Source organism: Gouania willdenowi, chromosome 11 (assembly GCF_900634775.1).
Source record: "Gouania willdenowi chromosome 11, fGouWil2.1, whole genome shotgun sequence".
Lineage (NCBI taxonomy): Eukaryota > Metazoa > Chordata > Actinopteri > Blenniiformes > Gobiesocidae > Gouania > Gouania willdenowi.
The window spans coordinates 13,790,444-13,808,255 of NC_041054.1; the positions used below are offsets into that span (position 1 = coordinate 13,790,444).

At 37.7% G+C, this 17,812-nt stretch overlaps 1 protein-coding gene across 1 annotated transcript in view; it reads left to right on the top strand.

The window, feature by feature from the left end:
• The window catches only part of gabbr2 (gamma-aminobutyric acid (GABA) B receptor, 2), a 186,915-nt gene that overhangs the window by 136,914 nt on the left and 32,189 nt on the right, over positions 1-17,812 (top strand). The window contains exon 13 of the mRNA XM_028460785.1: positions 1,145-1,267. Within this exon, the coding sequence (XP_028316586.1) occupies positions 1,145-1,267 (123 nt within the window). The remainder of the gene's footprint in view (positions 1-1,144; positions 1,268-17,812) is intronic.

Genomic DNA, 17,812 nt, shown 5'->3' on the forward strand with positions numbered 1-17,812 from the left:
TGACTTACTTGTACTTGAGTACAATTTCAATCAAGTAACAGTAGTCCTACTTGAGTAGGATATATCAGTACTCTTTCAGGGCAGAACTATATAAGCTTTTACTTGGTCATGTTTTAAAAAAGTGTGTCTGTTCATTCTTACATTCATTATTTCAAGGCTGTGTAGTCAGTGTTTTCTGTTATTTTGATTCAACAAATCAGAAATTCTTCATAGAAATGTGCTTAACAAATACCATGTACAGACAGGAAGCGGACTATACCACAGGTAATGATGATAAAAGCCAATTCTATCACAGTGTGTTTCAATTTGCAAGGCACATAGTGTGATGTTGGTCCAGTTTGACATTTTGCTCCTAAACGCCTTATTCTAATATGCAATGAAGCATTACCCTGAGGATAAACTCCTCAACTGCCTTCACAGCAGCATCAAACAAAAAAAGAGATCAAAAACGGTCCTTTTATGAAGCTCACTTATGGGTGTTCAGGACCACTGAGTTACATGTGGGATGTTTGACACTCTCCTAATGGAGCCCAGTCTGTGCTCCCTGACCTTTGCTTTGGTCTGTAGTCCCAGTCAGTCAAACGCAGATATAAATAAAGATCAGAGATGAGTTGTGCCTTTCATCCTTTTCGTAGTTCAGGGCACACAAGTTGAGCTTTTGTTGTTGACCGCATTGGCTTCTGTTTGGAGAAAATGTGATGGATTATTTCACCAAAGTGAAACAGAACTGGGCCCTGATTCCTCTGTATGTATGTATGTAATTTGACCTAAAATTAGGTTGGTGGGAGGGAGATCTATTTATATAACACTTTCAGTTAACAACGCAATGAAAAGTGGAAATTAAGTGTTAGAAAACATAAAAACATCAAATATCAGCAAAAAGCTAATGGTTTTTTAAAGTTCAAAAGATTTAAGGCTTTTTTGGCTCACTGTGGTGTTAGTTTCTTGTCCGTGTAGATGGGTACGTTTATGAGCCATTGTTCAGATGTTTCAAAATGACTAGCTGGGGTCCAGGTCATGAGACAGGATGAGAGTATTATGGCCAGAATAATACAGCACGGATATGCAGTCTTCAGTTATCTAACGTTAACAGGTGTGTGTGGACTATTATGGTAATATAACCATATCATCCTTCTTTCCCCAGATCATAAAGGACCAGAAGCTGTTGATAATCGTTGGTGGGATGCTGCTAATTGACTTGTGCATCCTCATCTGCTGGCAGATCGTGGACCCGCTCAGGAGGACTGTGGAAGAATACAGCTTGGAGGTCAGTAGGCATTTATTATTGAAGACGTGTCCAAATATGCTCTTTAAGTTGATTTATTGTGAATCGCCTCAGTCAAGAGAATCCTGGTGTTACTGATTCTTGGCAGTAATGTGAGCATGTATTTTACGTTGAGGCAAACAGAAACTTTGCCACGGGGTGTAGTGCAAGTGTATTTGTTGTGCTTGTTATTTTTGGGTCAGGAACAGAGCCATCGGGGCCTGCTGCGCTCATGCCATTGGCGGACATTTTTCAGCTTGGATGGGAGACATTGGCAGGGCTCATTGGAAAATGAGCTCCTGGCAACGGCCTGTCCTTCCTTGGGAGGTGGCTTGATAGAGTCAAAATTAACTGGGCTTTATGAGGGCAGTAGATTCTCAGAAGAGATGGTCCAATTGGCTTGAAACCACATATGGGAGCTTTGCTTTTAAATGCTGGTAGTGTGGGACGTTTGCGTGATATATTTGTATATTACTTATAGTGAATAAGTATATGAAATATTTGTTTATAGATATTAAAAGGCAGCTTAATCTTGAAATGCCAGTGAAAACTGTGTTTTCAGAGCTGATGCACAGAGAGGAAGTTGTGACATCTATCTGTGTGAAAGCACATTTTAAATTAGACGTTCAGCAGCTAACCTTAGTTATATATTTGTCGTATTATACATCTGTGCACTTTGTGTAAAGCAAAAACACTGCAGACTACTTGATTTATTGAAGCTATTCATTCCTCTCGGTGGGTTTGTAAAATGACTACCTACATTATTGGGGGAGAAAATGTTGATTCATATTGCTTCATTTGGTGCTGACAAATCTCTCAGTGGAGCAGGGGAGGTGGTGTTTACTTTATTGGTGCTGCTAACTGACACACAAGGGCAATAACATCCCAGCAGCTCAGATTAGATTATCAGTCTTTAATGGCCACAAACTAGGACACTAGGTAATAAGTAGAGATTTCCCTCTAATGAGGTGTCTTTCAAGTCCCCTAGACTTCTGCGTGTGTGGGTAACCGCTTCCCAGGGGACAATTGTCCTCTGAAGTTGACGGCATCAATTGCATCCTAATAAATCTTCCTGCTGATAGAGGCTATGGGGTGGTCAGTGCATTAAAAGAAGGCAGACTTAATCAGGGTATTTCTATGTAGATTTGTTTTATCATAAACAATGGACTTTTAATTGCTTGTTTGGTTGTTAACATGAGGTCCATACGGAGATAAAGAGAAGTCTAATGCTTTCCTGGACCTTTCATATTATAGTTTTTTCTTTGGTTAAATCGTTGAGGTGATGAATAGCAGTTAGAGGAAGTAGCACATTAGAGGGATCCCACTTGTTTTTGTCTTTATTAAAAAAAATTATCTTTGGGAATTCCCAAAGGAAGTCATGCATTATATATTGACAGGCATGTTTGTCTGCAGGGACACTTTGTGGAAGTCTCTTGAGGTGTGCTGGGAGCCAAGCAACACAACGCTAGACAAAGCCATATTTCCACAAGACATTTTATATGTTTAATCCTAAAGGCTGAAGCAAAAAGCCATGCTTAACATATTCATTCATGAATGTTGTCAGGGTGTGCCGTTTAGTCCTCATGGAGTATCTCTGGACACTAAGCCCCCAGTCAGGGGAGTGTTTTGAATATCTAAACCAACCAGAGTGGGAGCCGGCATTCCTAATGGGGTTGAGGATCTGCATGCCTTAGCTTAGACTGTGGCACCACATGCGTGCCCCGCCTGCCAGATTTCCAAAACCAGCAGCAGTAGACCCATGGGGCTGAAAGAGAGAGAGACAGTTTGAAGGCACTCAAGCCCTCCAGGCCTTTCATATGGGACTAGATACCAGAGGGTAACCCACATTCCCAGGAAACTATTAAAGATTATAGAGAAATGAACAGGAGAAATGTTACATTAACAAGTATATAAAATAAAAAGTTATAAAGCAGAGGCGTCAGCACACGCAGATACAACTTTCTTTAATACTCCATTTCCTATTTAACGTTTTTTTTCCACAGACTTTTTTCTGACATGGAATTCCCTTAAGTGCAATGGGAGCGACTGGTTTTGTTGATGGGTAATGGCTCCATGAAGGAGTGAACCAGACCAGCTTTGACCGACTATATGTAATTGATGCGAGGAGCGGGGCCATTATTTGCCCAGCTTCCCGTGAGCAATCACTTCAGGCTAAGTCAACCTTCCCATGAGGTTTCACTGTCGGCCGTCATTGTTTTTTTCCCCCTCATAGTGCTCTCTCAGTCCTTTCTGCACCCGCCTTTACATTTTTCTACAGTAAAAAATTGGAAGTCGACCTTGGGTTCACAAAGCTCCATCTACCTGCTGCACCCAAGGGTATACTGTGACATTGCAGTGGTATTGAACTGCTACAGTCCCCAACGTTTCTTGTTTGAACAGTCCCACAGGAGGCTTTTCATACCGACTGAGAATCACCCGCTCATTGTTCACAGCCGTTGATGGCCAATGCTCTGATTCAGTTCAGCCGTGGTTTTGAAGGGAAACACATACCGTTCTAAATATTGCACATAGTTGAGTTGTTAAAGATTTGATCTTGGCGCTAATATTCTAGTTTGTTACATGCAAGCAAATATTCCCTAATAAAACATAGTCTATATTTTAAGGGAATTCCATTGTTTCAAATTGAGCAAAGTAAGCCTAATGAGCCATCATTAGCAAAACTAGGACAGTCCCCTCTACTGTACATCCTATATTACATTACCAAGATGAAAGTGAGCAGGCTGACAATAGATCCGAGTGGAATGCTTAATGAAGCATGAGTGGTTTGATATGATCCAAAATAAAGGAAGTGCCAGAGATCATGTGGGGAATTTAGCCGTTTAGTATCTCCAATCCCTGAGAGGTGACCTTTGAGTTCTCTTTCATCAGTGCACTTTAAATCTGCAGCTTTAATTATAGTTTGTCTATTATATAGTTTCACATTTACTGACTTGTGACCTTGACGTTGACCTTAGTCCTCTTTAAACCAAAGCCAGTACTCTGATCAGTTTTCTCCTCATGATACTCTGCTTTTGCTGCTAAATTCAATAAGTGGGGAATATTAAAGGGATTTGAACAGAAATACCCACAGATCAGTCATTTCCTTCCCTTTAAGGTTACTTAAAGCAGGGATCATCCAGGCTCAAAAAGTTCCTGGGAATGTTGTTGAAAATGTAAGGCTGCAGTGAACAATTAGATCCATTTTGTGGCTCATTAATAATTAAGCATTTTTTAATGGTTTGGATGTTTCGGCTGCAGGCTTGCTGACTGCAATCAGAATAAGCTCTGCAGCAAAGACCCATGTTAAAGCATCAATGAATGTACACACATGAATTGGATTATGTGCACAGGAGTGCATTTTTCATTTTCTTGTTGGTTGTTTTATGTGGGATTATCCTCTGTGTGTGCATAATGCATCCATTCATGCATGGATATGTGTTTGTAGGCAGGTCTTGTGTGTTTATGTTCACACTAACGCCCTTACTTGTGGTAGTGGCCATTGTCTCCTCCATAATGAAGGACAAACTGCCAGGAGAGAATGATTAACATACCGGTGGATCGTGCCGCAGACCCCCTCTACTGTCTTCCTCCTCTCTCTCCTCTGTCGTTTTCTCCCAGCTTGGAAGCTGCTGCAAGCATTGGCGGGCATGCAGGCTCAAAAAAATATTGCAGTGTGGCATTACCATGGTAACGGCCATGGTTCCTGACATCCATAACGCAGACTGTCGATATATGAGACAAAAATAACAGGATCCACTTAGGAATGGAGAACATGCTGAGAAAATTTGATATGTCCATATTCTCATAAATTCAGCAGGCTGACAGGTAATTAACTAGTGGAGGAGAATATACTCATATCATACTCATGCATTCCCATACATGCATATAATTCTGCCGCCACATAAATTTCTTCTTTTTTCTGTCTGTTTTTTTTCCCGTTTCTGGTGCTTCCCCACTTGCATGCAGTCAGTCAGAGATTGAGAAACAGTAGAAATGTGGGATCAAAGGGGAGATCAGGAAAGATCAGTGTTATCCAGTGATGAGCTGTCAAGGCTAACAGGCCCTTCTCTGCTGTCACTTATGGTAAGTTTAGTTGACTAACCTAGTTTGCTACCAAAATCCACCACAGTAACTTCAGCTGACAGGGGTCAGCACTGACAGACAGACTGAGCTTGTTGCTATAACGACCTACAGAAATACCTTTGATGTTGCATTTTAAAGATTTTTACATTGAAAGCGGTAAGTGACAAACAGACGCGGCAAAAGTACAAGTCTTCAGTACTCAAGTAAAAGTATAAATAAATATAGTATAAATACTAAAGTATTTAAGTTGCTTCCTTACTTTAGTAAAAAGTTAAAAAGTAGATGCTACTAAATGTACATGTGTGAAAAAGTAAAACAAATGTCCCTTCAATAATAAGACAAGGTTTTTAAACCAGCAAATTCCATATATTCTATTTTTTATCAACTTGTTGAATACTGATACATGGAAACAAGTGAAATCTGTTACCTTTGATCACCTGGAGAATTTAGCAGTCATTATAGATACAATTTGTAAATAAAATGTGTCAAGAAATAATAAGTGCAAATGCTCAATAAAACCCAGAGTAGCTTTGAGTTTAACATTTTTAAGAACTTGTAGAACACTGGCACATAGAAATAGATTTAATCTGTTACCCTTTATGAACACCAGGAGAATTTAGCACTCATTATAGATAAAATGTGTAAATAAAATATTTCAAGAAAAAAAAAAATGCAAATGCTCAATTAAACCCAGAGCTTAAGATTTTTTTGGTCTTCTCCAGTTTTGCGGTTGTTGGTTTGTGTCTTTTTACGTTGTGACGTCATCTTCGAAGGTCTTAAAAGTAACTCATTTTCAAAATGTAAGGAGCAGAAAGTACAAATATTTGTTTTAAAAAGTAAGGAGTAAAAGTAAAAAGTCGACAAGACAAACGCATGTACTGCTGAAGAGGTTTGAATTTTAGGTGTGACCGTGCTAGGACCAAACGATATGACACCTTATTAGATTAATTCACTCAACATTAGGCAACTCTGCTTTGGTTTTGAGAGCATGTATGCAGCTTCATTATCACATTTTATTTCTGTACGTCTGTGCTGACTGTTAAAAGCAGTTTTAGGTTGTGTTAACATACAGTAATTGTGTTTCCAACCATTTGGGGGCAGAGGTTCTAAAAGTACTTTGCACTGCCACCTGTTGACATTACGGCGTATTTCATTACATTGCCTTGTTATGCAAAATGCACAAAGGCTAATCTACGGACAAATATTTGCACTCCTGTTGATTTCTTATGGCACCTTGAAAAAGTTGAACAGTGAGTAATTGAACAAACATGGTACATCACTGCTCAGATCCCATTCCTCTGCTCTGTCCATATTCATCTGTTTCTTGCATGATACTGTATGAGGTCCGCATTTTGGGTAAGACTCAAAATATGTATTTAAAGCTGAATGGCTGCTCTTTGTTTGATATTGAGATGATGGCTATTTTGAGTCTGTATCATCAGTAGTTGAGACTGAGCCAGGGACCAGATGGTAAATCAGAGAGGTGAGGTGGGATTGGACATTAATCTGAAAGAGACAAAGTACTCTCTGGGAGTCCACACGACACACACTTTCTAAAAAAAAAAAAAATGTACAAAACATTATCTATGTTGACAAAACATATCTGTATCTAACAGATGAAAGGAACTTTTTGTCATCTGTTGTCAGTGCTGAAATAATTTCATCACCAGACAGCCAACATCTGCTAGCAGGGTTTTTACCTTTATGGTGTCATGATGCACAATCCTCTTGTCAGTTTGTGCTGTCTGTTGTGTTTCTGCCTGCTGTTCAGCCTCTCAATTTGTATTGAAATATTTTTTTTTTCTTAGCTCCTGATAAACTATATTACAGTGAAATTTTAAATGCTTGAAAATAGCTATTATGTGCAATCATTGAACTAGATCTTTGTCATTTTAGTTTTGTCAAAGTAAAGTAAAACATCAGTCTTTTCTCTTTCTCTTTTCTTTCTTCAGTTCACCAGTTTTTTTTTGTTTGTTTTTTTTTGTTTGTTTTTGAACTAAACTTAATATGATGAGTTGGGTAAATATGGCCATGGAGGAGAGAGACATAACCCACCAATGTTCCTGTCATCTGTGTTGGCCATGTTCCCTACTCTCCTGAGACCATACATGTGTCAAGGTCAGCCTATAGTGCATACACAGTACATGTACACATACAGGTGCCTGTCTTTTTCCATTGAAGCACAGTTGATTGAACATTAAAAAACTACTTTTGTCATATGTCACGAGTTGCAAAAACTAGAAAAAAAACCTATTGAGATAGCTGTAAAATAAATGAATAGGTATCCTTTAATGCACCATTTTTACATACGCCTACAATTGTTAACAGTGTAGTATTGAGGCGCCTACACATTCACACAGGTCCTCCCCTGCAATCTCATTCACTAGCACATTGTGTGAATGCCACCTGAAGGACATGGCTCTATTTTCACCAATAGTGTTTTGTGGGAAATCAAGCAAAATGGATTTTCCATCTACAGTACATTTGATCTGGTTTGATTTTAACAAATAAAGTGTCCGTTTTCTAAGTTTTTAAAAAAAAAATGCAAAACTAAAAATATTGAAATATTATTTAGATGAAAAATGTAACATTCAAACTCAGAATACACATAAATCAGTATGATGCAAAAGTTATTTTAGAGATGAATAAAATAAATTGCAGGGAAAAATCAGCAGAATGTTATTTATGCATGCTAACAGTGCTAATATAGTTCTAAGGCTCCTTATTCCAGGTTAATGGAAAGGCTAGCGTAGTTTATTGCCTCTTTACAGACTAATAGACTAGCATGGCAAGGCTTGTGACAAAAAAGTGGTTTCACTTTGTTACATTTACAATGCAGTACCTTGTATGAGGCATTTTTAAATGTATGGAGGTTAGTTTTACACATTACAGTTATCTGCTGTTCATATTGGAATTGTTTCTTAAATAGTATAGACTTAACTGTAATTTCACATTTTGTCCATGAAACATTGATATTTATTGATTATTACTCATTGGCCATAATTAACCTTGGCCAACAATGATCCTGCTGCTCAGACAATTGTCTACAGTTTGGTTTTTATTGATTTGCATTCAGGTCAAGCACGTCAAATGTGAAATGTTGCAGTCCTGCCTCCTATATTGTCAAATTCAGTAGACTTTATGTGTATTTGTCTCGTCACTATTTTATCTTGAACAATTTTGCAAAGTTAGTTTGTGAACATTGAAAAATATTGTCTGGTTGACTTTGTTTTGGTGCATTTACTCTTTTATTTTGCAGTGGAAATATGAGGAACTCAGCAGAGTTTGATTTATTCTTTTTATTAGCTCTGTGCATTGGTTTGTGTGTGTTTGTGCATCTTGCATTTCTTAACGCACAGGTGTTTGTTTTGTGAGTGAGCGGTTTTTGTAAGCTGACAGCGTTATCAGTGAATCATGCAGGTAATCACTAAGGACTGCTTCAGAGGTGCAGTATTTGTTGACACTCTGGTTGGTAAATTAGACGTGGTTGTGCATGACTGAGCCTGTTCAAGTGGATCTGTCATAAATGGAATTGGGTGGCTGTGTTTTCCTCCGTACGCTCGCTCCTGTCTCTGTCACCGTGTGCCGTGTGATTTCTCTCGCTCTCCTCTTCCCACACCTATCCAACAAAAATGCACATTATTACCCTAAACGTGACTAGGTTCTATGCTCTCACTTTTTGGCCGGCCCTTTTTTTTTTCTCCCACTGCTCTTTTCCTCTTGCTTTCCTCATCTGCAGTTGCTAGGCAACAGCTGATTGAAAATGAAAGTATGCAACTGACCAATTAGAAGGTTTTAAATGGAAAGAAGTGTCAGTATTTCCATATATACATGGTTTAGACAGCATTTGCTGGACACAGGTTTAAATTGAATATGGGCGCACATAAAAACGTCAATCAATTATATTAATATTGTTATGCCTTTCAACTAAATCTGTGATCAGAATCAGCTTTGTCATTGCACACCTTACAGGGCAACAGAGCAACAGAATTTGGACGCATTAGACAAAACAAAATCTTTGCTTTCACTCTGACATATGATGACCTTGGAAAGTCTGATTCAGAAGACGGAAAGTCTAGATGGCGATGAGGGAGGGGAGGGGGAGAGGAGCAGAGACGGTGCGTCAGATCTGCATACATCCAAGGTTGAGAGTGGGACTGATGATAAGATATTTGTTTTCAGACATGCTAGTCACATTTAACTACCGTCCCTATTTGTCCCTGGTCATTACAATATATCCAAATATTGTGGTCCTTTCTTGACCTGAACTCCCCACTCCTCTTAAAGTTCCACAGTGGATTTCATCTGAAAGTTCTGAGAGCTCGGCTCCCTCCATCGATGACTAGGGGATTCTAATAATGCTTCCATCATAATCCAAATTTGCGATAAATCAGGAAAATACCAGTTCCAATCAGCAGAAGTCCTGTTATCATAATTCAATCTGGTCTGGTGGACGTTTTCCACATCCTCAGGACTAACAAACTCTCCCATTGCCCGCCTCCTTGTTACGAAATTCCAATAGATTAGAAAGACCAGCTGATCCAATTCCATAATTTTGGTTTTTGGATAATTGAAGAGAGGGGCTCCTGTTAGATCCACAAGACAGAGACAGCAGACATAGCAGGAATTTGACTACCTCCACCAAGTAGAGATTTTGTTTAATGAGTTTAATCTTCCTTAAACACGCATACTATCTTTGATTTTATATTTTATACCTGTTGCATCGATCATGCATCCAATCATAGACTTCCTCTTGTGTTTTTCATGCCGCCGCTCATTACTTTTCTCCTTTCTTGATGTCTTGTTTGCATCACTCTGACTCTTTCTGTTTTTTACTCATACCAGAAACGCCCTCATTCTGTGAGCAGACACATTCATCAATGTTCCTGCTCATCTACAGTGCTGAGGATTCTATTAAGGCTTAACAACAAACGCATGCACACGTGACACACACGCGTGCACGCATGGCTCACCCTCATACATTTTGGACAAAGTCAGATCTATCTCATCTCGCAGCCATGATTAGTTATAAACTCACGGTAGCAACCCACCTTTCTATCAGAGCCTTGACTCTATGTTGATGATGATGATAATGATGATATGTGATGGTGAAGGTGGCCTCATAAGCTACAGCAAAGAGATGATTAGGTGCTCTTACATACCAATGGTGTGTGGCCTGACTGTGTTTGACCAAAACAGTTTTAATCATAGATGAAGATCAGCAATGCTTCGCTTTGAAGCTCAGCTGCACCATGACTCGAGCTTTCTCACAAACAAAGATCTTGTAGCTCATTCGGACATTCTGCTTGTATGTTTGCATTGTTTATTAATAAAGTTAAATACTAATGTATTTTATATGGTACTGATGTGTTCATACTGTATGTAAACTAATAATTATGTGAACACTACTGAAGGTAGATTTGGCTGTTGTTTAGTTTTCATTTGCTTAAAATTCTGACTTTATTGAGGCTGTTTTATTGTAAATAGTCAGAATATTCTGCTGCACACAAAGGACACCTAATTTCTTCTGCTATGAGAAGACTAAAGGCAGAAATGTTGAAGACTTAAACGCAGTAATGCATTTACAGTTGCACATTGCACACATTTAAAAATGTTCCCCTTATATGGTATGTTGATATGTTGTCATCATAAATTCAGGATATTTTCTGCATGACTAATCAGCAATTGATCTATTTGTACTTACGTATATATATATATATATATATATGTATGTATATATATATATATATATATATATATATATATATATATATATATATATATATATATATATATATATCTATATATATATTTGATATATATATATATATCAAATACCTCACCACATAAAGTGTGCATCACTTTAGATACATGTTAGTCACCTAAGTAATTTAGGTCACCGCACTTTAAACACACTTTTTGTTGCCCACTTTAGAATGCAATAAATACAAGAGTAACTAAGTTTTATACATAAAGATGACATAACGCTGTCATTAACTGTCATTAGCATGAACAAAGTGTTGTTTGCTACATTATGACACCTTTGGAGCTATGTTGGCATTTTTGTGGTTTGGTGGAGAGATCTAGTTGGGTTGGGGTAACAAAGGGTTAGGGTAACGAACAACACTTAATGACAGCCTTCATGACACCTTATTCATTCTAATGACAGGTGTCATGTCATAATAATGATTTCGTAATGTCAGCCTTTATGTATAAAACTTCAAGTAAAGTTTTTCCATTGCTTCTAACTGTGAACTCTATTAATACATTAATGTGTGTGCGTGTGTGTGTCGGGGTAGAAAAAGCTGCAGGAGGTTTTGCTTTAACTGTCATTGCTAATTTTCTTCTTTTATGTGAAGCGCACACACACACTGCAGAACAGTGTTCCCCAAGGACATTTCGGCCAACCTGAGAGAGCAAGAGACCTCTGTGTCACAGTGATACGCGAGGTCAATTAGGTACACGTTAATCACTGATTCTCCACTCTTTCTAACATATGGATACACACCTTCAAGTGTTCATGCAACAAGCGCACACACCTGCACTACCGTACAGGAGGCAAGGCAAGACAAGTGTATTTGAATACCACATTTTATATACAAGGCGATTCTGTGTGCTTTCTGTGATTAAGAGTGCAACGTTTAGAAAACAATAAACAGTGGTTGAAAATCAACAATAAAAACATGTAGTTCTTCATAGGGATGTCACGACACAAGTTTTTCACTTCTGATACAATACCGATGTTGCAGCCTTGAGTATTGGCCAATGCCGATACGATCTCAGCACAAAACATACATACTGTACTTTTATTACTTGTTTTGTAGTGTGTAGTGTGTTTTGCTCAAACAGAGAACAATAGTCAGCAACAGTAGGTATGAGAAAAACTGACCCATTTATTATTAACCAATTGGTTACATACATTTTAACCTTCAACATAAGATCTACAGTTTTCTACAATTGAATAAATATAATATATATCAGAGATTTTAGATGCACTCCGATAAAATCCGATATTTGTTTTCTGGTTATCGGACCGATTTCATATGTCGATATCGGATCAGGACACCCCTAGTTATTCATAACAAACATAGTCAGGTAGAGAAGGAGCCAAGGTCACACAGTGATGGAAGATGAGAACAATTTGCTACTGCTTGTACAAAGTACCGGGTGCTGCCTCAGCATTATAAGCCCAGGAATACAAATACATTCATCTAAGTGGAAGAGTTCTTTTACACGAGACCTTGAACCTTTTTCATACTGCAGACTTCACACTAACAGAGGGCTGTAGGTAGCAGAAGCATAAAAGAATGATGGTGGACGCAAGGACGCTCCAGGAGAGGAAAAGAAGAAAGAAACGCAGGACAGGGAGAGATGCTCATCAGATAGGAAACTTTGACCAAACGAGAACACAACAACATGGGTGGGAAAAGTGGTGCTACAGTAAGTCTATCTAACACCTTAAACTATACTACAAGAATGTTAGATGAGTTAAAGTTACAGTATATAATAAGTGAGGAAAATAAGAGTAATCATTTAGTGTCACACCACCCAGAGTGACGGTGATTACAAGGTGCTGCATTTCCTTATAATTCAGCCAATCCATAATCAGTCAATTGTGAATGTGCATGGAAACATGTTTAGTCATTCATGGTTTGATTCAATGCAACAGGTGGATTAAAGGTCCCATGTCATGCTATTTTTCACCCATCACCATTTGTTCTAAGAACCACAAAAACATAGTATTTGAGGTTTATTTTCCCAAACTCGCCTGTTTTCCAGAGTTTTAGCCTCTGAAAAGTCACTTTCTGAGCAACTCTACACAAACAGGCTGATTTGCGGCCTACTTATGCTTATTCATGAGTGGGCGTGTCTATAGACGGGACACTGACTTCATCCTCCCCGCACGGTGTGTGTGTGTATATATATATATATATATAATTATCTCTTAATGGTTATTTTCATCTTTTGGCATACAAATTACATTTTTTAATTTTTTTAATACAAATTAAACTTTATGTTTAGATATACAAAATAAGCTTAATTTTTGGTATACAAATTAAACTTAATTATTTTGTATTGAAATTTATTTCTCGAGCTGTTCAACAAAAGAACCAGGTAAAAACTGAATTTACTGTATACACAATAAACTTCATTTTTTCTGCTATACAGATTAACCGTATAAAACAAAATATCAAGAAATGCATTGTAATGCAACCTATGTGTATTCTTATATGTAACTACCAGTTATTGGTGATTGTCTCTTGCTGCAGCTGGATCAATGGGTTCTTTAAAGGTGTAAATGAAATTAGGATCATTTGATCCTGAGTATCAATGTTAAGATAAAGTTAATGCATTTTTTATACTTGGGGAAAAGATCACTTTTAAATTCAGCATTAACAAAAGTTATATTTAATCAACTTTCACTTTTAGATTTGCTGTTAGAGCTAGTTCATCTTCACTTCATCTTCGCTCGCATTCTATCTTTTAAGCTAATTTTTCTTTAAATAAAGAAGAGGGTGCATTTAATGGGAGATATCAATGATATCAGAGAAGTCACAAACATTAATTATTTTCTGTTTCCATCAACATACTGAATGTTAAGCATCACCATCAAGCAATCTTTTCAAACATCACTTCCAGTTGAAAATGAAAGCACATTAACCAGCAATTACTGCTACTTATTACTTATTGCAAAAGTCTTGAAATTTAGCAAGCATGTTTTTCTCTTTTGTTTAATAACCCTGGTTGTCACATTGAAATTGCTCAACTGCAGTATGTTACTTCTAAATGTCTGGAACTATAAGTTACTGGGGCAATTTACAGCCATTAATGATAAATTGCCTGTCATGTGCACACTGCTTGTTTCTTTCTGTGTTAAATCGTCTGATTGCTTCACTGTGGTGCATTGCACAATATCAGCTGCAGTGAGGCGGGCTCTCTCTCTGCGTGAGATCTGAATGGTGAGATGTGTCACTGTGGATTAGTGAGGGAGCAGCCACGCTGAAGAGGTGTTAGGAGTGTATAAAAGGTGATGGGATAAGGGAGGATAAGAAAATAGCTCAGATGATAAGGTTGCCGGAATCGAATTTCTCCATCAGATCCCCATGGCTCGGCTCGGGTCATGAAGCTTCCTTTCAGCTCGAAGATTTTCAGTTTGATTCCATATGGGCTCGTGTCTGCATTCGTTGGTTTTCGCGGGGCATTCTGCTTATCTCTTACAGTCAAAAAGCATGTACTGTATGCATTAGCCTTATCATATGCTAGTGACCTGTCAAGGGTTATGCTTAAGTGTTTAGGATAAGCAGATACATTGCTATAAACAGAATGTACATATTTAATGCTACTTGGTTCGGATGTGAGCAATTAGTTCATCACCTGTCTTTGCAAATGCTTTCACAGTGTGTATTTGCAGTGTGTGTGTTGTTATCCTTCTGGCACGCCATCCCCCTGTTCAACACTTCCACATCCGCCCATCCTCACTGACAGCCATCTGTCCAGTAATTAACCTGACTGACACACTGTGCAAAATCGACTGCCTCACTCAAACACTGTGTGTGTGTGCGTGTGTGTGTCCGTGTGTGTGTGTCCGTGTCCGTGTGCGTGCGTGTGTGTCCATGTTCGTTTACATCCATGTGTTTTTCCTTTTCCATGCACAGACGCTGATCCCAATTTATCTGTGCTCTGTGTAGAAACTTGTGCGTTGAGGTTTATTCCTGAAGTGTGATCTGATGCAGAGTGGAGTTACACAGCATTCCACTTGTGTGCCTACTCCACACCTGCAAAAATAGCTCCTGAAAGAGGTGAAGAGAACGTAAGAGAGGACTTTTTGCCACAAAAGGTAAAAAAAAAAGCAAACCTGGTGAGCCCTGCAACCATTGGACGACTATACAAATTGTGCATGAATGAGTAGCAAAATAAGTATCGAGCTGTTTCGATATAGCTTGAAGAAGAGTGCAGCATTTTTTATACAGAGAACAGTGTAAGGCTATCTGCAGTGAGGTTGTAAGGTTGCTAACATGCAGGGGGAAACTACAATCTTACTGCTACTGCAGTTAGCTCTGTCCTCTCAGGGCATCAAGTGAAAATATTCAGCTGGTTCTTTATATGCATTTGCTTTGTCATGTCTGCTCTTGACATTCCTGAAGGACATTTTAAATCATTGTAATACATGATTATTTATACACTGATTTGAAAACTATAAATTAATCATAAAACATTAATCTGACCACATGGATATTATTGCACACATTTTCTTTGTCTATCTTTATGCAAAATAAGGCATTTTTGCCTTGTGAACCCTTGCATATATATATATATATATATAGTCTTCATGTACTCAAACTCAAAAATTGTGACACTTGGTCTTCTTAGTTAAACACATCAATTCTGAGACAAAATGGTCCCTGGCTAATAAATAATATCAAATAGATCATATTAAAGGCGTTGATAAGAACACAATTGGTGTCACTGTATCATTGGAGAACATGCATACTAAACTTTGAATGAAACCCTGGGCTTTCTTGCTCGTAGGCTAAAGTACTAACCACTGCAACAGGCAAAGCAAATTTCAATATAAATGACTTTTTCTTTGTCGTGACTTTGTTTTTCCTGGTTTATTTTATTTATTTCGAACGAACGAATAAAAAACGAATGAAAATGAACGAACAAATCTCAACAGAAATCTCTATGAAATAAAAAAAAGTCAATTTCAATATAATACATTTGATTAGTTCGACAAAGGACAGGTAGAAGTCTACGCATGTCAAGTCCTACACCTGTTCTTGACCAATCACAACTGAAAAATCTAATGAAATTATTATTATTAAGAAAAACAGAACAAAAACAAACAAAATGCAAAGGTGCCATCAACATCTGTGAGATATACATTCTCCTTCATTTCTGTACTTTTCAAAGATATTTCTTTTGTACATTTCTTTAAACTGCATGATATTCATACTTAGTTTAATCGTTTCATCAAGATCGTTCCACAAAAACACCCCACGAATGGAAATACACATACTTTTTTAATTATTCCAAGCATATTGTAGTTTCAAGTTTAGTTTGCTTCTAAAGTTATAACCCCACTGTATGTCTGTGAACAGTTTTTGTACAGGTAACAGTTTTTTACTTTATACATTATCTGTGCAGTATTAAATTGTACCACATCCCCAAACTTTAAGGTGTGTGATTTTAAAAACAGTATATTGGCGTGTTCACGATATTCTACATTGTATAGGTTCTATATGCTGTTTGTGGTCACACCATTACTGACGTTACAGTCATTATTTTTGCCTTGTCTATAACAGAACATGAGGTGCAGCTTTTCAGTTCTCAAACAAAAGCTTGTTTAATGTCCTAAAATGAAAAAAAATAAGTTTACGTGGTGACACGTGATTTGTGCTTTGATTAAATGCACCGTAACGTTCTCAGAATGAGATTCTCAGAGCCACAAAAGCTTGATTGGTGCGGGGGATCGATACTGTGGCAGAGAAATGGAACAAGAGAGTGAAGGAGAGAAGTAGACATTTCAGCTGTTCTTTATTAGACCTATAAAAGAACAGAAATGAGAAGTGGCAGCATGGGAGTAGAAGCATTTTGTTGCAGTGCTTTCCCAAATCAGTTCTCAAATACTTTGCATTAATCCTCTTACAACATGTATACTCTAGTACAGTAAAAGCAATTCAAAACAACAAATTAGTTGGGTTTACATATTTTTAGGTCACATTATGTTTTTAAAGCAACACTGTAGAAGTGCAGGAGTTTTCCTAAACAAAGGTTTTATTTCAAGTGTTATATTTTTAGATAATTTATTATGGGTACTAAAAACAAGCTGGAGAAAGGCATTGATAGAATGTAATGTAATTGATACAATGTGATATTGTAAGTTACATAGAGAAAGACAGAAATTTGAGAAAATCTGTGGTTTGCAGGTGAATCTTTTAATTTAATATCATTTTAAAATATTATGTTTGCATGCAGTGTATTTTTGATTCAAAGACTACCACTGGTATTAGGCTTGGGCAATATATTGAGATTTCTACTTTGGAGATATAGAAAATTTACAATATCGGCAATAACAATATATTTTAATGTCATAGCTTTTTTTTTAGTTAGATTGCTGAGTGCATCCTAGTCCAGACCTTCCCCTAAACAAGCTACACTACAGAACTCACTCACAAGTGCTGTCCCTATAGGGGAAAAATCCAAAAGTGGCTCATATTGTTCAGCTGTTTGTTAGTAAATATGCCCATGTGACATTTTGTATCAGCAAATTAAGCGGGCGAACGTGGCTCAGGGGTCGTCTTCGATTGAGTGGATGGGGGTTCTATACCAGTCTATGTATCGAAGTGTACTTGGGCAAGACACTTAACCCTAAGTTGATCCCAGCTCAATCCCATTGGTGTGTGAATGTGTGAATGAGCTGATGTTGTAAAGCCCATTTAAAACCAGAATTGCTTTTCTGAT